At 47.6% G+C, this 23743-nt stretch overlaps 1 protein-coding gene across 1 annotated transcript in view; it reads left to right on the top strand.

The window, feature by feature from the left end:
• Window positions 1-23743, top strand: part of TRPC7 (transient receptor potential cation channel subfamily C member 7) — a 139239-nt gene that overhangs the window by 94153 nt on the left and 21343 nt on the right. Inside the window, exons 5-6 of the mRNA XM_045889344.2 lie at window positions 9541-9774; window positions 13696-13960. Coding sequence (XP_045745300.2) covers window positions 9541-9774; window positions 13696-13960 — 499 coding nt within the window. The remainder of the gene's footprint in view (window positions 1-9540; window positions 9775-13695; window positions 13961-23743) is intronic.

Raw genomic sequence — 23743 nt, 5'->3', positions numbered from 1 at the left:
GCAGTCTCTACTAAATGCCTGGATAATCAACAAAGAACTTCAACTCTGGATGGTGTGAGCTCAAACATCTCTCTCCACTGTGCGTGAGCTCTGGAAGCTATTCAGTTGCAGTGCTTTGGCTGCTCTTTGTGGAGTTTTACTCTGGGCATTTATAACAGTGTTTGGGAAATGTTCAAAAGGACACCTATGTAATTTCCTGGACTGCATTTGTGGTTTTGTTTTTTTTTTGGTTTGCATAGTACCCTTCTCTCTGGAACTCTGCCACACAACATCTAATCACCTCTGCCTTCCTGAACTCTAGTGTCCGTCTCTTCAACTGTGTGGGGCTGCCTTTCAGGCTTCTGGAATTCTTCTCCATACATTGCAGACTGGAATGTGCCTCCATAAAGGAAGACACAGTGTTCAAGTGGCTTACTGTGCTGGTTTCCCTTTCCTGAAGGAATATCTGTTTTCAATGTCTGAGGATGGTTTCTTTTTTTCTTGTTCTCTTTTTCGGTTTATTATCCATCATGGCTGGTAATTGAAGCCAGACCTCCTTTTCTAAAACAGAACCACAAACATAAAAAAAAATTAATAATTTTTTCATACCTTCAAATTTCTGGTCAGTACTCAAATTTCTCTGATTGAGGAGACCAGTTGTAGCTTGCTTTCTCTCTTCCTTCAGGTCTCTGGTCAAAGTTTACCTTCTCAGAGGAGTTGAGCAATAGGAACATGCACTCCCATCTCCCTACTCTGACAAAGTGAAATTTGAACAGAGACCTGAAGGAAGAGAGGATGTAAGCTTTGTAGACATCTGGGTGAAAAGCATTCCAGACAGAAGGATCAGTATGTGTTAAAGGCTTGGATTCAGGAAACTGGTGTGGCCAAAGTGTAGTGAATGAGGAGGAGAGAACAGAGATGAACTCAGAGGGACAGGCAGAGTTGAATAATGCAAGGCCTTGCAGGCCATGGTACACACTTCTGATTTTATTCTGACTGTGACAAGAAACCACTGGAAAGTTCTGAGCACAGAAGTGACATCATTAAAACTGAAGTTTTAAATGATTTGCTGGCTGCTATGTACAGGACAGAGAATTCTGGAACAAGAACAGAAGCAAGGAGAACAGTCAGGAGGCCACTACAGTAATGCAGACAGGAAATGGTTTGTTTTGGGAGGAGGCAGATGGTGACTTACATTCTGTAAAATCAATAATATTTACTATTGGACTTTTTGTGGGGTGTGAGAGAAAGAGAGCTGTCAAGGAAAATTCCATGTGTTTTAGCTCAAGTAATGGTGTATTAGAGAGTCATTCACTGCAACAGGAAAGACCAGGGGAAGAGTGTTTGGAGAGGAAGGAGAGAAGGAAATCAAGAGTTCGGTTTGATACCTATCCAAGTGGAAATGTCAAGGAGCACTTGGATATACATAGCTGAAGTCCATAAGCACATAAGGAGAGGCTGGGGCTAAAGACATAAATATGAGCATGTCAGTGTACTTAAAGTAAATTAAGTGTGCAATCACCCCGACTGCAAATGTGGTCAGACAAACTGAGGACCAAGCCCTCAGGCACGAGGATACTTAAGGACAGAAAGATGAGAAGTCTCCAGCAAAGATTACTAAGAGGAGAGCCAAGAGAGTGGTGTTAAAGCCAACCAAAGTAACTAGGTCAAGAAGCAGGGAGTGATGACTTACATCGAATGCCGGCAGATCAGGTAACATGAGGCCTGAGACCTCACCATTGAATCTGGAAGCTAAGTCCCTAAGTAGCCAGAGGGGATGGGATCCAGGAAGCAAGTGGAGGACCCGGCCTTAACAGGACTGTGGACTCCTACTGTACCAGGAGGGAAGCTGGAGGTGAGGCCACAGAGCAGGAGGCTCGCTAGATAACAGTGGCGGGGGCAATGTGGAAGTTTTCGGATATTTCTTCTACTTTCTCAATTCTTCTCTCAATAAATATTTTCTAGTTATTAGGCATTATACTAAATATCAGGCACTGTGCCAGATACTGGGGAAGCCGCTATAAAATATGACTAACAATATCTTTTTTTTAATTTAATTTAATTTTATTTTCTAAAAGATTTTATTTTTTTGGCAGATAGAGACACAGCGAGAGAGGGAACACAAGCAGGGGGAGTGGGGGAGGGAGAAGCAGGCTTCCCGCAGAGCAGGGAGCCCCATGCGGGGCTCCATCCCAGGACCCTGGGACCATGACCGGAGCCGAAGGCAGACGCCCAACGACTGAGCCACCCAGGCGCCCCTGACTAACATTATCTTATCCCTAAATACATTCTGGAGCTCCTTACTTACTACAAGTTAGCACTAATCTTTGAGAGAAAGCTCTTGAACACTGTGTGCACTCCTAGCACGCCCTGAAGGCTACAGTCTGATCTACCCTCTGCTCAGACATGGAGAGGCTTCAGGTGGCATGAGGCCCCTCCCGACAGAAACTCCAAATTCTACACTGCCAGGCAGCCCGTGATCAGCTAGATACAGAGCAGCACCGTCTTTTCTCCCATAACGTATCATATTCATAAAAGCAGGACTGTGGACACACTGATTGTAAGAACACTATTACTCCCTCTCTACCAGAAGCTGCCTGAGGGCTAAAAAGAACCTTAGGACCCTAGCAAGTCCAACCTTCTCCTTTCATGGATGAAGACGGCGGCCACAAAGAGGTGAACAGCCTTCTCCAGGTGGCCTGCTTCTGTCCTTCCTACCCCCAGGCCTCAGTACATTCTCAGCCCAGAAGCTAGAGTAATCCATTTAAAATTCAATCAGGTTTTGTCCCTCTTTGCCTCAGAATTCTTCAGTGGCATCCCATCTCCCTCAGAGTGACACCAATGCCATTATAATGGCCTACAATGCCCTCCACCTCTCCATCTCTCCACCCCATCTCTGTGCTTTCATCTCCCACCACTTCCCACTTCACTCGCTCTGTTTCAGCCCCACTGGCTTCCTTGCTGCACAGTTTCTACCTCAGAACCTTTGCTGGGGCTGTCCCCTCTGCCTGAGAGCTCTTCCCAAAGATAACGCATGGCTCACTCCCTCACCTCCTCAGGGCTCTGCTCAAAAATCCCCTTCAAAGTGAGGCCTTTATAAACCAACCTCTGTAAAGCCGCAAGTTCCTCCACCCTGACTGTCCTATTCCCCATGCTCCTTTTCTTCCTAACAGTTAACGTCTCTGACCAAACTACATGCTTTCCTTTGTTTCCTCCTGTCTCTATTAATATTAACATTTCTGTAATCACATAAATCTGTAGTTGACTCTTTTCATCTTTTGTTAGCTCTCTCTCCACCTGGCCATGTGGTTTTCCCAATGACCACTTTCAATGACCACATCGGGTGACAATATTCTAACTTACTTCCCCAAGCCTCTCCTCCTACTAGGCATGTAGGTTTGTTCTTATTCTGCTGTACAGTTCTGTGGAAAGGTCAAAAACAATTAGAAATATATTCTTCCTTCACTCCAGATGCTTTAGTTGATTACCAATGGGATTCGGGGGGAAATCCTAGATTGTCAATCCAAGAGATTTAAGGCATGGGAGCAGAGAGGCACAAGGAGACTAAGAAGACACACCCAGAGATAGAAGAAAAGCCAGGACACAGTATTAAGGAAAGCAAGAGAAGAGTATGACAGGAAGGAGGGATAAATTTGCTAGTAGACATGTGTGTTCTGTAGTGCAGTCAAATGAGCTGCTTTCGGGAGGACTCTGTGAACCAGGGACCATCACTCCTTGCAGCCTGGAGAACCTCCAGGATCAGTTCATACCACAGGAACCTCTTTCTTGCCTGTATCAACAGCAACCCTGGGGTAGTTGTAAGAGCTTATAATAAGGCTTTTCAGTGGGACATTGTGGCCCCAGAGACACTCATCAGAGGACTGTGGAACAACATGAGCAGTTCCCAGAAAGCCATCAGGCTTGGAGGGCAGGAAATCTCTCCACAATGCATGCCATTTCTCCATCTAGGAAAAGACTCATGTCCGAAGATGTGTTCTGCACCACTCTTAGACCCTGGCAGTGTTTTCTTAAAACAGACGTCCCAGCATTGCAAGTGGAGTGGAGTTGTAAATGCCCAGCATAGTAGGAAAATACACTTAAAGGGCTGCAGAAAAGAGCTTGGGACTGGGTGTCAGAAAACCCAGTCCTGTGTCCCTTTCTCCTTGGTGGCCCTGCCTGTCTGAATTTCACTTTTCACGTGTGTAAAATGTTAGGATCAAGCTCTCCCTCACCCCACCCACCAGGGTTATAAACTCTCCAAGGGCAGTGCTAAGTCTTAGCTCCAGGATCACACAGCGAAGTTTGGCCAAGAATGAACTTATAAAATCCTATGGGCTGGGTTCCTCACCTAATTCATTCTTTTGATGGCTTCTTCATTTATTCAGATCAATTTCCAAGCAGACCACTCCAGTCATCTTTCCAAAGTTTCTCCCATCAAGTGAGACCAGGTATCTGCTCTGCTTATCACCTTTCAGGATTATCTAGCTGCTCAGGGTGAAGCCCTGTCTCCCCCTCATGGCCTGAAGGAAGCCTATTGATGGTCTACTTGGGCCTTCACTAACCTTCCCTGCTACCAATCGTCAGCCTCTTCAAGTCCCCTGGAAGAGCCTGTCCTCCCACACTCCCATGGCCACTATCTGGAACTCTATGCCAGCCCCTACTCCTTGACCTAACTCCTGGTTCCTCACACCAAGTGTCACCTCCTCCATGAATTCACTCCATCAGCGAACAAATACAAGTTGTTCTGGGAACTCTGCTGGGTCTCATGATTATAACACTGTCTGCTCTTATCCCTGTGTCTCCACAAACAATCCCTGGGCATTTTCATTACAGCATCTGTCACCCTGGAGCATTCATCATTGCTTGTGATACATTTGTCTCCAGTGCTAGGCTGAGCTTGCTAGGGAAGGGCTTTCATCTTGGTTGTGGTGTCCCTAGAATGGTGGCTGGCACTGAGTCAGCACTCAACAATGTCTATTAAGTGGGTGGATGAGTTCCCAACCAGTAAGAGTAAGCTTGTGCCTAGTAGAGGGCATGGTAGGTGACAGCCCAGTGGAGAGCAAGGTCCTGCAGTGCCTGTGTGCCTTTGGACAACGTACTTGCCATCTTCATACATAAGTTTTTTCACCTGTAAGGTGGAGATAATTACAGTTTAACCAGCTATCATGCTATTAGGAAGGTTTACTGTTGCTCAAGTGCTGAGCACAGGGCCTGGCACCTAGCAGGTGCACAGCACTTACTAACTACTAAAATGAGAGAAGAGAAACAGGAAGAGCTTTGTTGAGAAATTTTTAAATCTATTAATATCATCAACTGAATCCCAAATATGTATGAGGCCCAGATTTGTTGCAAAGGACCTGCCACTGAGATAGTATTTGGATGTCAGAGCTTGAGGGCATATTCTCCCTCCTGTGAATTCACAGAACATCCGCCCAAAAATGAGAAGCTGACCTGAAAGGACCAACAGGCCTCCCAGGAGGTGGTCTCCGAAGTCTGCTTTGCTGAGGACCCTGGGACAGAGTAGAGGATGCCCTGGGGTCAGGACCACTTAAGGAATGTGCATATTTAAAGTCTCACAGGATTCTGACGGGGGATCCCTTCAAAATAGCATCTGAAGCAGGGATGGGAGTGAACCCCCTTTTGAACTGACAAGCTCCATCTCAGCAGCCTGCAGGCCGTTATTCAGAACCTGCCCAAATGAAGCTACTCCTTTCCCCCAAGGCTTCCCAGCCTGTTCCACTGTCAGCCACCCTCATTAATTATCAGTGACCTTGTTCTCCGGGCTCCGGGGCATCCCTGAGTGAAGGGGATTTTGCCTGAAGGAGGTTCCAGTGCCCAGCATCCTTACTCCTGAGCCCCTGGGCTCTAAACACTCCTCTGATTGACAAGCTGGAGGCAAGAGACTGTCACACTCAGCTTTGGATAGAAAATGCTGACCTACCCTCAGCCCCTTGGAAGTAAGGGGCCTAATTTCACTCACTGAAGTACTTAATTTCACATGTTTCTTTTTTCATTAAGCATTCCTGCTGCTCAAACCCTTGGGCCCATGCTTTTACTCATGGCCTTAGAATAATTTAAATTAGCCTGAGTGAGTTAATATTTAAATCTAGTAAAACTGACAAGGGCATTTGACTATGGAGGAAATGATTTGCAATACCCAATGAGAAGCTACTTATATTGGTCCAAAAAGTCAGTTTTCTATAAGCAATTTGCATTTCAGATTCATAGAACTTTTGGTGCTTGAAATTACCCCTAAATTCCAAGAATACCAAGAGACTTTTCTAAGGTCACATACCCAGTAGGTGGCCAAAGCTAGAACCTGAACCCAGGGCTTCCTGAATTAAGGCCAGTGACAGCCCTAAGTCATAGCCTGCAACTGTCCTAGTGCCCAGCTAAAAGCACTTCCACGAAGACATCAGGAATTTTAATTTGAGGGTAGCCAAGAGCAATAAACATTACTTCTTCCAGCCTGTAATGGTTTTTCTAAAAACATTTCTAAAATATCTATTCAAACTGGCCCAATTGAAAGTAATCTCAGTGTTAAGAAAATTATTACTTTGCTGAATTACCATACAAATTTTGAAAGGGTAAGCTTGAGAAGGGTGGTTTGCGAAGAAAAAAAAAAAAAAGGCAAGGTGGGAAGTGGGGGTGTCTTGTAAACAAACCTGCAATGTTTTGGGATATTTCCTATTGTGCAGACTCTGATGTGATACAGACAGGCTGATCTTAGAATCTATTTCATCAAACAAAGCCACAATTCCTCTAAACAGATGCTCTCAAATTACTATTCTCCTTAGAGAAACATTTAGTTTCAATTCCTCCTATATAATGGACCACTTTCACCAGAAAAGGGAAAACTCTGATTAAAACTGTCCCTGGGCAGAGGAGAGATGATCTAGTGTGGCCAGATGACCAAGTCAGCCATGCTTGCCCTGTGACCAAGATAGCCATGCTTCTGTGCCCATGACTGTTTGTCAGCTCCTAGTATCATCCTTGACTCCAGGCTTCGTAGGCAGCTAAGTCCTCAAAGGCCACTGTATTATAATGTGGTCATCTGCCAGTATGCTTGGGCTTGAGGTCTGGAGGAGACAGAAAAAGGAACACCAGCAATTGGCTGGGGTTGGAACTGTTGGGGGACTGCTGGGGAGACCTCCTTTGCTGAAATCCAGGGCGTATGGACACAGACAGAGATCACAGGAAGCTCTGACAGCCCAGCTCTGCAGTCTGGACTTTATCTTAGGGTTGAGGAGTATACTGCCGGAGTAAGTGACCATGATCCAACCTGTACTTGAGGAGGTAAGGAGAAAGAAGTGAAAAGTGAGAGAGCAGGATGGATCTGGGAGTCCACCAGAGGAGGATCTGCAGAACTGCCGTGATCCATGGGGACAGTCTGAGGAGTCAGGACTGCAAGAGAGGGGGTAGTGGGCAATGGTGGGACTGAGGTAGGGAGGGATGGGGAGGCCAACTTAGGATATGGAGTATTTCTGGCACTGGCAGGACATCCACTTAGAGCAGTCTCTCTGTATAGTGGAAATACAGCTTTCAAGCCCCTAAGAAAAATTGGAAATTATTTACTTGTGGGACATCTGCAAGGAAATGAAGGACAAAGCTGCAAGGGTGGACATCCTTACTCAAGGACAGAGGGAAAAACGAGAATGGCCAAAACCTTGGAAAGCAACAGCCTTTAAGGGATGGGGGGGTTGGAGGATGAGAAGCAACAAAGGAGGATGAGGAGGGCCAGTGAGAGAGGGAAGAGGCTATGGGAAGGCAAGCCCTCGTGTCTGATGCATAGAAGCCAGGCAAGTGCCAAAAGAGGCAGGCAGTGTTAACCTTTTGGGAGTGACCACTTAGCCATTCTCTTACTACATTACTTCCTAAGTATGCAGGCTAAGTGTAGTGCATAGCATGGGCTGGTTCTGCATCAACTCTCTCCCAGGTTTGAGTAGCTACAGAGACTCCCTAATGTCATTTACAAAATATTCAAGAATCTTTTCTACACATTACTAGTTTTGAATCCAATTTTATCTCCTGAAGAGGCAGAATAACATAGTGGTCAAGAGCACAGACGACTGGGGCAGACCTCCTAGATTCAAATTCCAGATCTCCTGCTTCCTAGCTGGGCACAGAACAACTCTCTGTACCTAATGAAACGTTAGCTATAAAACTGAGATAACAGGATGTACTTCATGGTATTGTTGCAAAGATTTAACTGAGTTAATATATACATACACAAAACAGTGCCTGGCACATAGGAAGTGCTCAAAATGTTATTGAATCATTAAGTTTTGATAATCTAAATCATTTCGTTTTTAACAATCAATTAAGGGGGCGCCTGGGTGGCTCAGTCGGTTAAGCGACTGCCTTCAGCTCAGGTCACGATCCTGGAGTCCCGGGATCGAGTCCCGCATCGGGCTCCCTGCTCGGCAGGGAGTCTGCTTCTCCCTCTGACCCTCCTCCCTCTCATGCTCTCTGTCTCTCATTCTCTCTCTCTCAAATAAATAAAATCTTAAAAAAAAAAAAATTAAAAAAAAACAATCAATTAAGATGAAGATAGAGAATAGCAAGCAGTATTTAATAGAAATATAGTGCAAGTCATACGTAAGCCACATACTTAATTTTAAACTTTCTAGTAGACTCATAATAAAAATAGTAAAATTAATATTTAACCCAATTTATCTAAAATATTGTCACTTCAATGTGTGATTGATATAAAAAAATTTAGATATTTTACTTTTTACGAAGTCTTTGATACCTGGTATGGTATATTACACTTATACATAATCTCTCACTCAAACAGCCACATTGCAAGTGCTCAATATCCACATGTGATTAGTGGCCACCATACTGGCAGCACAGGTAGAGAGGGATACACACCAAACTGTTACTCTAGGTCACCTCGCAGGGCTGGCTTAGAGATGAGGTAGCGGAACTAGCAACATGTTGTTTACATACCTCTACGTTATTTAATATGTAACAATTAAGACGTATGTTTTTAAAATCCAGCAAGTTAAAAAAAACTAACGACCCAAACCTAATGTTCACTGAAACGATCACCAAAATACAGAACGTGTTCGAATGTGGAAGTTAGGAGAACGGGGTTCTAGGTCACATATGGGACCTTCAAAAAGCCCCTTCCCATTTTCGGACCTCAGTTTCCTTACATTTCACTTAGAACTGGACGATTCCTTAAGACCTCTCAGTTCTTAAAATGCACAAATGGTGGACGCTCTATTTCTCCTACATTACCTCCAAGAATCTGTAAGAGGATGAGAACCGTCTCCTCACTTCTGAGATGGTTTATCTGTAAGCAGAGGGGCAGGCGACACGTCTTCACGCGGTCTGAGAATTTCCTGTTTCCTTTCCTTTGAAGCCAGGTTTCCGTTTGCTGCTGGCTATGAACATTCTCAGCTCCTAAAAGCTCACACTTACATTCGTCCCCTGGTTCTCTCCGTGCCCCGCTGTGGTCACAAATGCCAAGGGAGGCACCTGGGTGGCTCAGTTGGTTAAGCGACAAATGCCAAGGGAACTGGAAAAGAGCCTGACCTTCTCACTCTCCCTCAGGAATGATTTGGTCCGAATGCAAGGAAATCTGGGAGGAGGGGCCGCGGGAGTACGTGCTGCACCTGTGGAACCTGCTGGATTTCGGGATGCTGTCCATCTTCGTGGCCTCCTTCACCGCCAGGTTCATGGCCTTCCTGAAGGCCAGCGAGGCCCAGCTGTACGTGGACCAACACGTGCAGGACGACACGCTGCGCAACGTCTCACTTCCGCCGGAAGTGGCGTACTTCACCTACGGTGAGCCGGAGGGCGGTGCTCCGCCGCGTCCCGCCCCACGCTCCCGGGACGTGGCCACGGGCTCTTAGCGCCACTGCACGTGCCGATCCCCCTCCCAAACAGTCCTACTTCGTGCAGCCCAGCGAGCTTCTTAGAACGTGGAATTAGTGACTATTTCTTTATGTGTTAAGAAGGATAGATTTGTTTTGGAAAGGATCTGGAACGTTTCTGGGAGTTTCTTTTTTTTCTCTTTTTTAAAACAAAGATCTCTTTTTTTAAAAGATTTTATTTATTTATTTGTGAGAGAGAGAGAGCACACAAGCAGGGCGAGCGGCAGGCAGAGGGAGAAGCAGGCTCCCTGCTGAACAAGGAGCCCAATGTGGGACTCGATCCTAGGACCCTGGGATAATGCCCTGAGCCACCCAGGCACCCCCAAAGATCTCATTTCTGGTATGGATCCAGGAGCACTAAGGGGAAATGTAGAGATGGAAGAAATGTCCTTCTATATTGGATCCCTGTGTTTCGTGCAAAGATAGGCCCTTGATTCCCCAATTCAAAAGTTCCTTTCTCGTGGCCAAAGTAGTTTTTTGGAGTTGCCTTAATTCTTTCAAACGACAAGGCCATACAGTGTGAGGTAGTAGATCGAAAATTTAGGAAGAGTAAGAGTTGTAGCATCCATTTATTGAGGACTTACTAGGTGCCAGGAACTGTATAGACGTATTATACCATAAACTCCAATCCTTGCAAAAGGTCTTTTCTGTCCCTATTTTACAGATGATGAAATGGGTTTCCATGGCAGGACTCACAATGTTCTCAGAAATACAGGAATGCCTTGGATAGCAAGGGATCCTGGCCCAACATGAATTGAAAACCATGCAGAATGGCAAAGTACTTATGTCGCCAGCCTTTGGAGTTACACGTGGATTCAAACCCTACTTCTATAGCTTACTCTGAGACTTTTGTTTACTTAACGTTTCTGAGCCTTTATTTTTTCATAAGTAAAACCAGGATAATACCCAAGTCAAAAAGTTTGTTTTACAGATTAAATAGTGCATATGAAGAATTTTGCACCGTGCTCTGAAAATATTAAATGTTCACTAAATGGTAACAGTTATTATCAATACTGCCTATTGGTTCATTTTCCTGCTCTAACACGGTACTTTCTGTTCTAAAAGAGAAAGAGGAGTGGAGAGAAGAAACAGATCTCTTTTATTGTTCCCAGTAAATTAGCTGGACACTTGGCATTCATTAATGGCCATTGCTACATCTGAAGGGTTTGAGGGTCAAAAGTCCCTGCTAGAAGAAGTCACATGGTTCCTGTGTCCGCAAAAATATTCGTGGTCAGGTAAAGCAGTGAGCTGCCAAGGGCCGGCCATTTACCACAGTAGTTGCTACCCATATTCTATATAGATCATGTTGCACAGATTATGCCACACATGTAAATGTGGTAAGGACACACCTCCTGAGAAACGGGGAGTCTTCTCGTATTACAAACCATTCACTCTTTGTTGATTGGTTTAGCAAATTCAGATTTGTTAAAGGCCAAATGGGCTTGTATATTTTCCCCTCTGGGCCATTCAGGGTTCATCAATGAAAAATGAGAGAATCTTGATACTAAATTGGATAATTTTCTTAATGCCCTGATTCAGGCTGCAGTATTGTCCACTTGTGACTTCTGTTCCTATTAAGGATTGTGTTAAGGTCTCACCCAACTGCAAAGTACTGCACAATGTTGCCCTTGCTTTGAGATTCACCCTGTGCCCTTGGAAATCTTTTGGCTCATAGTGGGCCCTTGTGCTCCAGTTGTGGAGCGAGAGAGCCCCCTGGTGGCCAGCAAGGCAGTGGTGCCTTCCAACCTCTACAGCTCCAAATAGGCAGATTCCAGTTTTCCAGGTTGTGATAGGGCAATTTTTCTCATGCAAAGAGCTCCAAAAAGAAGAAAATCCCTTTGTCTGAATCATCACACTGCTCTTTGCTTTTACACCCACTGTAACTCTTACCAGCCAGTCCAAGTAGAACACTTTTTACTAGAAGTCCTGACCTAGTCACCGGGGTCTGAGGACAGCTAAATCTATCTTACTAGATAATAGAAGTGGCTTTTATTATTACAGCTGAGGTTTAATATGTAAATTATAGGACGGGGGAGAAAAAGAAATTCCTTTTTGGTGTCTCTTTGTAGAAGCCAAGTCTTATTTCATGTTACCCAAATGTGTTATTTATCCTTGGAGGGTGACAGGTATATTGGGAAAACATAATTTGTTCTCCTTACTTGTCTTTCCTGGACTTCTGAGTTATGACCTTGATGAGAACATAGAGTCTATAATTTTATTGTATTTCCAAATGTAATTTAGAATACACTACGTGAAACTTCGTAGCAAATAGAGGCCTGGTTTCCCTTACTAAAGGTTTCTTGCTGCCCTTTATTATTATAATTGTTTAACACAGTCTAGCCTTGAAAATAAAGGATAAAATTCCTCCTTCATTTCCCTTGGAGTTGCCAAGAATTGCTATGTAATCTCCTTGCTATCTGCATTTACCTGGTTATGACAAGGACCCCATACTCCTAATCCAATCTTGCAAATGGCAATAATAATATCTACTCTACAGGGCTGTCACTAAAATTACAGCTAATGTACATGTAAGAGCTAATTTCAGTTTCTCAGTGTTTCTCAGTTTAAGTTGCACTTAGCATTTCTCAACAGAGAGACCCTTGGCTTTTTCAGCAGAGCAATTTTCATGGTACAGGTCTGTCTAGAGCATTGCAGGGTATTAGCACCTCAGTAATATTCTTGCCCCAGCGTTGTGATAACTGCAGGCACCCACATACAGTTCCCGAGGATGAAGATGCTGCCCTCACCAGAGAACCACTGTGTGTCCTGACACATAGCAGGGAGCCTTATTAGTGATGGATGCCACTCCTTGTGCCATAGGAACACTTCACAGCTTTGTTCTGCTGTAGGAATACACTCTGGACAGCTCAGACCCACACAAGAGGCCACAAGCAGAAACTCCACAGCCCAGGATCAGTCCCAGGACTCTTGCCACCTGGAACAGGGCTGTCATGGCAAACCTGGATGACTGGTCGCCATATTGGAGACCTTCGCTGAAACCCAGAACAACTCTTCCAGACATACACAGCCTGAGAAACAAAACCCAAGAGCATTTTCTCAGGCAAGATCCAGATTCCTGGCCCTTGTGTGGGCTCGTGTGTTCTGATTTGTGGCCAGTCCAAACTTGTGGTATTTCAGTCAGTCATTTAACAAACATTTGCAACACCTGCTGTGTGTGAGACCCTATGCTAAGCACTTTACATATATAGGGTTGCATTTCATCCTCATGACAGCTCTGTGAGGTTGATGTTATTATCCCCAATTTACAAATGGAGAAAATCCAGTTCCAAAAGGTTAATTGACTTGCTGGCATTCATACAGCCACACTGTCAACCTTGGGTCTATCTGACTCCAAGCCCATGCTGCTCGCCACTACCTCCCCATGCTGCTTCCCCAGTGGATGGGACGTCCTCGGCTGGTGGAGCTCAAACACGGGCAAGGAGGACAGAAGAGTGAGCAGCATGGAAAGGTCCATGACAGAGGGTGCACAGGATACTGCAGGAGCAAAGAGAGGAATGGGGAGCCTGTCCCAGGTTGTGGGAGTCACAGAGGCTTCCTGAGAGAGCTGACACCTGACCAGAGTCTTAAAGGATGAGTATGAATGAAGCGGCCTTGAAGTGAGGGCAGGGTGTTCCCAGCAGATGGACCAGCACATTCCCAGAGGGAGGGTGACACCTTCAGTGTATTGGGATCAACTTCAAGACAAGGGCAGGAATGGCAATGATGAGGTCAGCCACCTCGAAAGATGCCTAACTGGTTTCTCCGCCAGAGAAAAGTCAGCACAGCAGATCCTGTCCCCCCGCGATGAGTAACCCAGATTGTTTTCTTTCAGCCAGGGACAAGTGGTGGCCTTCAGACCCTCAGATCATATCAGAAGGGCTGTATGCGATCGCTGTCGTGCTGAGCTTCTCTCGAATTGCGTACATCCTGCCAGCCAATGAGAGTTTTGGGCCCCTGCAGATCTCACTGGGGAGAACCGTGAAAGATATCTTCAAGTTCATGGTCATTTTCATCATGGTATTTGTGGCCTTCATGATTGGGATGTTCAATCTCTACTCCTACTACCGAGGTGCAAAGTACAACCCAGCGTTTACAACGTGAGTACACCAGGGCTCTCTTCGGAGGGTCTCTGTGGGCTCCCCGGGAATCCTTAGGAGTCTCTCGCAGGCAGCTCCTTGCAGAGACTCATGTTTCCTTGGTATTTCTACAAGTTACACGCAACTTTAAGGGTGGCTTAGAGGTCAGGTTCTGGAGTTGAAAGAATCCATTTTTTAAGCTATATTAAATCTTCGTTTTTGCTACTTACATGCTGTGCAGCCATGAGCATGTTCCTTAACTTCTCTGAGCTTCCGTTTCCTTATCTTTAAGATGAGGATAAAAATAATACCTGCTTAATAGGGATAGTATGAAGATTCAGGGAGATGATACGGCGGCCAAACAGTATACTCTCAATACGTGAAAGGAATTATTATTACTATTATCATCGTGTTCACCTGTGCTACCTAGAAAACAGAGCCCGGGGCAAATGTTGTATGCCAACACTTTACTGGAGAAAGGCAGTTGCAACCCAAATGCAATAAGACTGAAGGAAAAAGAAAAGTGAGGCGGGGGACGAGGGAGAGCAGATACAGGATGCTGACCTGGCCACCATCTATCAGAACGTACAACTCGGTCATGACACACTCTCTGGGGAGATTATACGGAAACATCGCATCTCCGAATAGCCCATCAGAATGAGGAATAGACAATTTATCAGGCAGAGCCTTCCCATCTCCTGTCTTCCATTAATCAGATTCACTCCAGAGGACATGAACTCCCCTACCCTTCCAGGACAGCCGTGGGGAAGCCAGGGCCACATAGCATGAGGGGGTAGGTGTGCGGGTGCGCACAGGTCAGCAGCTCTGTACGCCTGGCTGGGCCAGCCAGCTCCGGGGCGTGGACACTGAGCAAGTCCAGCAGTGTCACGTGCCTCAGCAGCAGTGGGGAAGGCTCAGGCAGGGCGGGAAGAGGCACGTGCGCCAGCCTGAAGAAAGCCACCATTGGGCCAACTAACATCAGGGTCCAGAAGTAGCTGCCACACGCAGAGCAAGACGGGTGCCAGAGCCTCCCGCGTGGAGGTGGTTTTGGAGCTCCTGAGCCTGTGTCCACGCAGACTTAGGGCTCCCACCGCCGTGGGGGATGCCAGACAGTGTCCTCGAGGGCCGTCAGTAGCACTGAGCAGTGGTCTAGGAGAAGAGTCAGGCAGACCTGAGTTTCCATCCGGACACAGGCGTTTACTGGCTGATGACCTTATGCCAAGTCACTTGATTTATCCGTGCCTCTTTGTCCTCACCTATAAAATGGAAATGACTCTCTGCCTTGTTCATAAATAACCTTAGGAATAAATGAGGGGGTTACGTAAAGGGCCTGCGGCACTGAAGTCTTTCCAGTCTAGGTCTTTCCCCCGGCCCACCCAGGCTCAGAACTCCTCCCTGCCTTCTTCAGGCTCCTGCCCAGAATCTTGAGGGAAGGACAGTCATGCCTCCAGGCACAAGCATGACAGCTGGGACCTGCAGGGCTAGCATTGCTGACATGGGGCCCCAGGAAACCTGAGGGGCCTGAGATTTGTTTCCCAGTAGGTGAAAATGACTGAGCCCAGCCACACAGGTTTCCTGAGCAATTCCCAGCTCACAGCACAGCCTCGCTTTCTCCTTCTTCTGAGAAATCGCCCATCAGGGGAAGAGGCTTAACTCTGAGAACCCAGACCCAGTGCACTGAGCGTTGTCCCCCTCAGCTCAGAATCATGGACTACGCTGCCCCACCCATGGGAACCACCTAGAAGCATGGGACCCTGGTGCTGCCGAACCACAGAAGCTGTTACTCTGTGGGACAGAGAAGTAGTGTGTGTTTACACAGAGCAGGTGCCTGGCCCAGAGCAGAGAGATGCACCTGAGAAGTGTCTGGCTGTGCCCTCAGCCCACAGCAGCCCACGGCCCAGACACACTAGGTGTGAGTCTGAGCTCTCCTCTCCCTGGCTGTGTGGCCTTGGGCAAGTGCATAAATCCCCTGGGCCTCAATGTCCCCTGCAGCTCTGAAGTAAGAATACTAAGATGGCCAACCTAACAGGATTGTTGTAAGGACTCCGTAAGACGCAGTATTAAATACCATGTGTGGCATGCAGTGAAGCTTCTGTGAATGGCAGTGATGACCATGGAAATGGTGACTAAGGACAGGGGAGGGAGGAGAAGCTGCAAGCACAGAAACCTGGGTACTGATCTGGCTCTACGGGACCCTTTCTGAGCAGTGGCTTCGCTAACAAACTGCGGTCCAGATCAGGCCAAATACATCATTGATTGAGCCGGACTACTTTATATGGCTCCCATACTCAGTGATTAGCTGTGGGGGGGGGAATGAGATAAGTTTGAATTGCCCAAAAGCAAATTTGCTCTAGATCTGCTAGACGTAGCCACTCAGCATGGGAGGCATTGTGACTGAAGGACAGTCAAGCTGTCAGTCAACAAACCAAGGCCTCGATGTCCCTTCTGTGTTTCTAGTCTAGCACAATGCCTTGCGCACACAGTAGGGCTCATTAAACTCTTCACGAACGTGAATGATAGAAGGAACAGGAGAAACAAAGCCAGGCTCAAGGCGGTAGGGTAAACGTTGGACTGAGAATCTGACTACGTGAACTTGGGTTCCATTTCTCCTGGGCTGGATGTTCTGTGCAATCCCTCTTCCTGCTCCTCACGGGGAGCCTGCCCTACTGGCACATAGCTACTCAGAAGGTCAGTGCCAGGACACAGGAGAAAATGAAAAAGATCATGACTCAAGGGCAGGGCTGGCCCGGCCACAATTCTCAGCTGGATGCCGCTCATCTATAGAGGGAATCTTTGGGATCAGGAAAAGCCATGGGAAAAGATGAAAGCGGAAGAGGAGCAATACAGTTGGTTTGTCCCAAGTCCTGGGAACCACATGGACACCTCTTAGACAGGAGGGACCCAACCAAAGAGGACCCAGGCCCCCCAGGATGGGGAAGGGAAGAAAAAGTGTGGCGGCGGCAGGAAGCACAGTAGAGAAAGAATGGGATATTTAGGGCCTTAGCAGTGCCTAAAATGGGACGTGCAGTGGCAAGGCAGTGTGACTGGACAGGGAAACAGTCAATAGAGCAGAGGAAAGAATGGATTTTTGTAAATGTCATCTTTTACCTTCTGACTGCTCCCCGGAGCATGTCCCCCTAAGAGATCTTTGATGAGCAAAAAGCCATGTTAGGATAAATGAGATGTGTGCTTTAGGGGACTCAGAACTATTCTGCGTGCCAGCTAGGCTGGTGATAAAGTCGAATGACCCCCCTAAGGTGAATGTTTGCTTCAGAGCAGCCCATCCTCAGGCTGCCCTGCCTAGCTCGGGATCTTCCCTCTGGCCCTCCCACAGGGGTGGGGGCGTCTCTCCTGTGGAATTTTGAGCTTGGAGGGTAAGATGGGTCCCCTATCTGTTTCTACAGAGTCAGAAGACTCAATCCTCCAGAAGAGAAATCTGGGCTGGAGCATACTGCAGGTCAGGTATCCTTCCCCCAACCCCACACCTGCCATGTTCAAGGACAGCTGGGGTTCCTAAAGACTGTTCAGGAGGCCCCTTTGAGAGTCAGCTGTTAGGAACTAAGAGATTGCTGCCCCATAAGAGCCCTGCTCACCCTAGGAGTGTAGTCCCCGTTCGGATTGCAAAAGCCAGTCCCACCTGAATCCCACCAAGTTACAGCCCTGTCCCAAATGAGAGAGGTGGGGACATTCTGGGACCAAAGGAAAGAGGAAGTCTCTCTACCAACTGCAGACCCTTAGCCCTAAGCCCAGCCCTCTTCTAACGCCCTACAGGTTCCAGTTCTTCCCTCCCCACCCCAAATTCCCAATCCCTCCACCCAGCAGACCTCAGTGAGAGGGTTAGAAGAAAATAGACAGATTGAACTAACTCTGCCCGGATATAAATAAACACACAGGATGAACAGTCTTACCTGAGATTGGTGGTTCTCAAACGGCACCAGACTGATCTGGGGAAATGGCTAAACTGGGGACTTCCCAGGCCTCACCCCCTAGAGAGTCTCATTGCAATAATAAGGGTGGGGCTGGGAAGTCTGCATTAACAAGTCACTGGGGGGCTCTGTGAAGTTGGTCCTAGGGGGCTACAGGGAGACATATGCTGATGCTATCCAACCTCATGCTTCCAGGGAGAGAAAGAGGCCACTCTCAACTATGCGCATTTCAAAAACAAAGGGCTTGTTAACCTAAGGGAGTGTCTTTTGGGTAGACTCTCCGGCTCTGCAGGTGGGATTTGTTTCTGTAGGTTCAAGTCGGAACAGGTAGCCAGATCAAGCAAGGAGTGAGCTCCGACAGAGTCTGTGAACAGTTCCCAACTTGTCAGCCTCCGTCAGAACCAAAGGTGTGCTCAAAGATCTGGGTTGTTTTTCTCAGCTGCTGCTGTGTCGGGGCCTAGCTGAAGGGGTGCAGGGACATGAGTGCCTGGGTCATTGGCTGGTGAGCTGGGCCTGTCTGGACATGACAGATTATGCACCTGCCGGCAGCTCATTATCTCCAAGTCGCTTCTATGAGAAACTGCGAATGTCCAAAGGGGAGGGAGAGACGGCACTCAGACAAGTTTTATGCTCTCAGAGTACAAAATCAAAGTATCCCACGACAGGGGTCAGGAAGTAGAGAGAAAGCTGAGCAAGCCGCCAGAGACAGCTCTTTCTTGAAGAAAGTCTTTAAGAAAAGTTTTTGATTTTGTTAGGAATTTTGTTCTTATTAGGAACGTATTTTGATTTTATCATGGAAGTCCGTCGACAGAGAGGATTTGCCTTTTGAGGGGGTTGTTTTGAGATTTTTAGCCTACAAACTCTAGGAAAACTGTGGGGTCCCAGCCCTCTAGTTATAGTGTTAGAAAAAGAGAGACGGGGAGCCTGGCTGGCATAGTTGGCTGGGCATCTGACTCTTGATCTCAGCTCAAGTCTTGATTTCAGGGTTGTGAATTCAGGCCCCCTGATGGGCTCCATGCTGGGCATGGAGGCTACTTTAAAAAAAAAAAAAAGAGAGAGAGAGAGAGACAAAAAATCCTTGGCTCATGAATGAAATACAGCTAGGCAAGAATGCACACAAGAGCGGTAGCCTTCCCTATACTCTGATTGTGACCATGGCAGGGCAGGTCCACAGAGAAGAACAGGAGGGTCTGGGGGCAAGGGGGTGACCCAGAGCCAGGAAGTAAGGGCTCTCTGACACCACTCATGACTCACAATGGGCTCCTGGTCTCCCCTTTGGGTGAACTTGGCCTCCCCTACTTCATTCTGACTGGACATTAAATATGGGGCCTGCCTCCCAAAAAAATGAGCCAGCTAATCTTTTCGGCCAAGCCGTTGTGGAGTCAGCTTCATAGCACAGCTGGGTTGAGACTTTTCTAATCAAAAATAATACCTCTCCTAAGGTTATTCTGTCTCCCCAGGAATCATTTTAATGGAAGTAGCTTCAGCAGTGCTAAGCAAAATTAGAAGCTTCCGTTTTCCTTGACAGTTATGGAAAATTTGCACATTCTATAAAGGGAGAGACTCATAAGGCCACCAGGGGCAGGAGGCGCTGATTCAGCTCACCCAGCATCACAGAGCCACTGAAAAGCCAGCCCCTCCTTCCCGTGAATTGGGGGGGGGGGCGGCCGCTGGGGCTGGGGGAGAAGCTCCTGCGGGCCCTGCCCATACATGGTCCACCCCGCCCAGCAATGCTGCATCACCCTGTTGTTGAACAACTTGTTGAACAAACACATGATCTGCCCTCTCACGGAATCCTCCAAACCGTGGAATGACAGACACCTACCACCAGAAAACTAAGGCTCAGAGAGACACTAGACTGGCCCAAATCCCAGAGCCAAGGAGGGGATTTGAACCCAGATCTGCACGACTCCTATCCTCCACCTTTTGACCTGCAATTCCCAAGAGTGGGATCCCCACTCCCACAGTGGAGCCTCTGCTCTAAAGTGGAGGGGGGGGTCTCTTGAAAAATTGGGTCACTTTCCTGTGGTACCAAATTCTAAAGAAGAGCATACTGAATTCAGATGTGGTTATCATTGAGAACCTGACGGCTCTACGTACCTCATCTCTAAATACGCAGACTGTGTTTGCCCCCTGGGTAAAGTAGGCTTCTATTCCAAAGTACACTCATTTGTTTGACAACCATTATGGAGGAGCTACGCCAAGCCGAGTTCTGTGTTTGCCCTGGGGTCACAGAGATGAGTAAGACAATCCTCCTCTCCCTGTGGAATTCATAGACAAGTGGGGGATTCAGAAAAAAGTAGCATCAGTTGTTACACCACATGATCATCATCAAAGGGTACTTGGGCAGCACAGTGAGGAAGAAGCACTGAACTCTGCCTGGCAGAGTCAGGGAAGGCTTCATGGAGGAGGTGGCTAGGGAGGGTCTTGGAGAATGACTAGGAGGGTATTCTAGCCTGTGCAAGGTATGAAGGGGCAGAGGATTTTTGAAGAACTGCCAGTAAGGAAGATTTTGGGGAAACGAGGGAAGATTACATAAGACAATCCAGGTGTTAGAGTCTCTGCTAAGACCTTTTTAAAAGAAAGAAGATCTGCCTTTGGAGAGTATGCTGGGGCAACTGTGTGAAGGATGGACTGGAAGGGGTGGGGGGTTTCATCATGAGTAAAAACAGCTCCTCACAGCTCCTCCCCTCACGGAACTTGCCGACTGGTTGGGAAGACAGACGCTAATCAAAAAAATCATAGGAACGAAGGCATGTTTATAAATTGAGATGCTCTGAAAGAAGGTAACTTGAGAGACAGGCAGCTTCCAAGAGAGCTGAACACGGTCTGTTGGGTGGCTGGGAGAGGGAGCCACGTGAGAAAGGACAGGACCCTGAGGAGTGGCAGTGGGCTGGAGAAGGGACGCTGGGGAGTCTGGAGTGGAGACGTGGTGTCTGACTGAATGTGGGGGTTGAGAGGGAAGGAGGATGTTTTCAGGGTTTTGACATTGGGAAGGCCCTAGAAGGATCTGGGGGAGACAGTCTGGAGGAGCATATTATGGGAAGAAAGCCAAGGTCCCTGGTGATTCAGGAGAGAAATGGGGGCTTTAACCTTCTGCAGGACCCATACGCAGCAGAGCTAAAGGCAAACACGCAGATCCAGGTGCACACTCAGTGTCTTGGGTGAAGTCCTTGTCCTAAGGGATGGAGGACCTGCAGGGCTTGAGAAGGAAGGCCCCATGCTCAGCACCAGGGGCCAAGCCGACACTTGCTAAAGGAACAACATAGGCTCTTCAGCTAAAAATGCCACATTATGCTTTGCAAACAAAAGATTCTGAAATTTCCATGGCCCACGGAAGAGAAAAGAGTGAGAGAGATGAGCCATATAAGCCCCAAGATATCTCTAAGGGAATGACGAGCCAGAGGGGCCTCCAGAGAGCCAGGGGCCATACCACCAAGAAGGATCTGGCTGCAGAGGAGGTCCTGCTAGGGCAGCAGAGGCTGGATCCTATTGCCTGCCTGAGTAAAACTCACTATAACCAAGGGCTAGGTAAGAGGAACCAAGGAAACGTCACAGTGTGGCGTCACAGGACTGCGGCTGACTACCATGTTCTTTGGGCAGAGCATGCTAAATGTGTCTTTTGGTGGGAACCGGGAATGGAACCGGCCTACTGGGCTTCAGAAGGGACAGATTCTCCCGGGATTCCGGGTCAATGCTGAAATCTGGGCATCTCTGATACAGAAGTGTTACGTCATATTTTACCGTATTTTGAAAGTTATAATCTCGCCTTTCATCTTTTAAATGCAAGCTGGGTATAAGGATTTGGGGGAATGAGGGAGCTTATTACGGCTACTGTCACGTGGAGACAGTAGTAAGAAGGTCCTCAGACGTGGCAGACCAGGCAGCCGTGGTCACTGACGGGGTCCAGCTCAGGCTGAGAGAGGCCAGGCATCTGGAAAAGACCATTATGGGTCAAAAAAGGAGTTTGAGTCTATTATAAGTTCTCATCTTTGCATAATTCTCCAGGAAGTGATAAAAATATAGATCTTTTCCTGGACTAGTTCAGAAGAATGATTACGCCTGTTATAGCAGGCATTCTACTATCATATAATATTTATTTATGCCCTCGCCTCATGTTTATTCATGACATGAAATTTTAAAAGCCTGGTACCTTTAAGCTTCTGAAACAGGCTGAGAGCCCACAAATGCATGAGGGAAAGGCTTGATGGTACACAGAAAATGTGCTCTCTTCGATGATGTCTTCCCAGCACATTTTCAGACCCTGCCCCACGTCCTCCATCTTGTTCTCAGACTAATCATCACCACCTCAACGGGGAGAAAGCCCTCCCTTTTTATCACTAACATTCGATTCTAGAAATGGGGTCAAACTCTCCTTCCTCAAAGTGACAGAGTGACAGGAGACCGGGTTGTCCAGGGTTAGCTCTAGAGATGCTATCAGAAGTATAGTTCTTGGGCAGGTCTGAAGCCAGCCGGCCAAGACCAAGTCACCTCATGCCTCAGTTCCCCAGCATTCAATCCTTCATTGACCAAAAATGTTGACTGAGTCCCTACTATGAGCCAGGCACTGTCTGTTACCAATGACAGAGCAGTGCTCGCGTCAGCAGGCCCTGCCCTCGTGGAGGTCACACTCCTCCATGAACAGGGAAAGAGGGACACACACACACACAAAAAGACAGTTTAAAGAATTAAACAAAGAGACAAAGAAGATCATTTAGGATTAAGTGCTGAGGGCTAGGAAAGAAAGAAAAATGCTGAGCGGAAGAGTAACTAGGGCAGCCTCCCCTATCTGAGCTGGTGACAATCGAGCTTACAGCCAGTGAGTGAGGAGGAGGAGGAGGGGAGGCCAGGTGGAGACAAGGGGGAAGGGCCTTCCAGGCTGAGGGAACAGCAGAGATCATGGCAGCCAGGGAGCCAGCGGGGATCCGTGAATGGGGTGGGGGTGGGGGATCGGGAGTCCGACCAGAAGGGGCCTTGAGGCCTCCCAGGGGACAGAAAAGATTGTCAACCCTGGGAAAGCCGCTCAAGAGGAGGGGGCAGGATCTGATTGCTCTTTTCAAAGGGTTGTACTTAGAGCTGATTGTAGGCCAGGAGACACTTTCAGCCTGACGCTGGAGCCTTCTGGAGTTAAGAAAGAAAAAACTAACACCACTAACATTGATCACATATTTGTTACGTGCCAAGCAGTATTTTACACACTTCCCAAGCATTCAGTTAACTCCTTGAATCCTCAGAACAACCCTGTGAAGGAGAGATTGCAGTTTTCCCATTTTACAGCTAGAAAAACAGAGGCCCGGAGAGGCTGGGGTGTGGCCAGAAGCCCACACGCAAAGCCAGGTTTGCCTGACTGGAAACTGTGCTCTGAGGGCCTCACCAACTCATCAGACAGAGTTCACTGAGCGCTTTCAGCAATGCCACGCTGCGTACCAGGGTCTGGAGTTTCAAGGGTGAAGAAAACACAGCTCTGCCCTCGAGGAGCAAGCAGGCTCCCAGGCGTCCCTGTAGGAATAAATCTGGGCTGCAGAGGCTTTGTGCACCCTCGTTCCTTGACACTGATTCTGGGGCGAGCCTCCTCTCCTTCTGGACACTCTGAATCCAACTCCTCATTTAGGACCGGGGATAAGCCAAGAGGTCACTCAGGGGACACAAGCTGGTGGAGCACGAGGGCTCAGGCTCAGACTTCCTTAGGCACTTGCCTCTCTGCGCTGACCTTCGAGCCTGGCCCAGCTGCTCTGGGTCTGCGGGTCCAGGCGTTAGAGAACCCCAGGGCTCTGGCGGGGGTCTCTGTACATCCCATGCACCGTCTTCCATCATCCCAGCCCGGACGGCAGGTAGGCATTGCATCTACCTCAAGAGGCCTCTAGCACAGCACCAGCTT

This window comes from Mirounga angustirostris, unplaced genomic scaffold, assembly GCF_029215605.1.
Source record: "Mirounga angustirostris isolate CCGP_5_RB_7025 unplaced genomic scaffold, mMirAng1.0.hap1 SCAF_7, whole genome shotgun sequence".
NCBI lineage: Eukaryota > Metazoa > Chordata > Mammalia > Carnivora > Phocidae > Mirounga > Mirounga angustirostris.
This window is presented reverse-complemented; position numbering and strand designations above follow the sequence as displayed.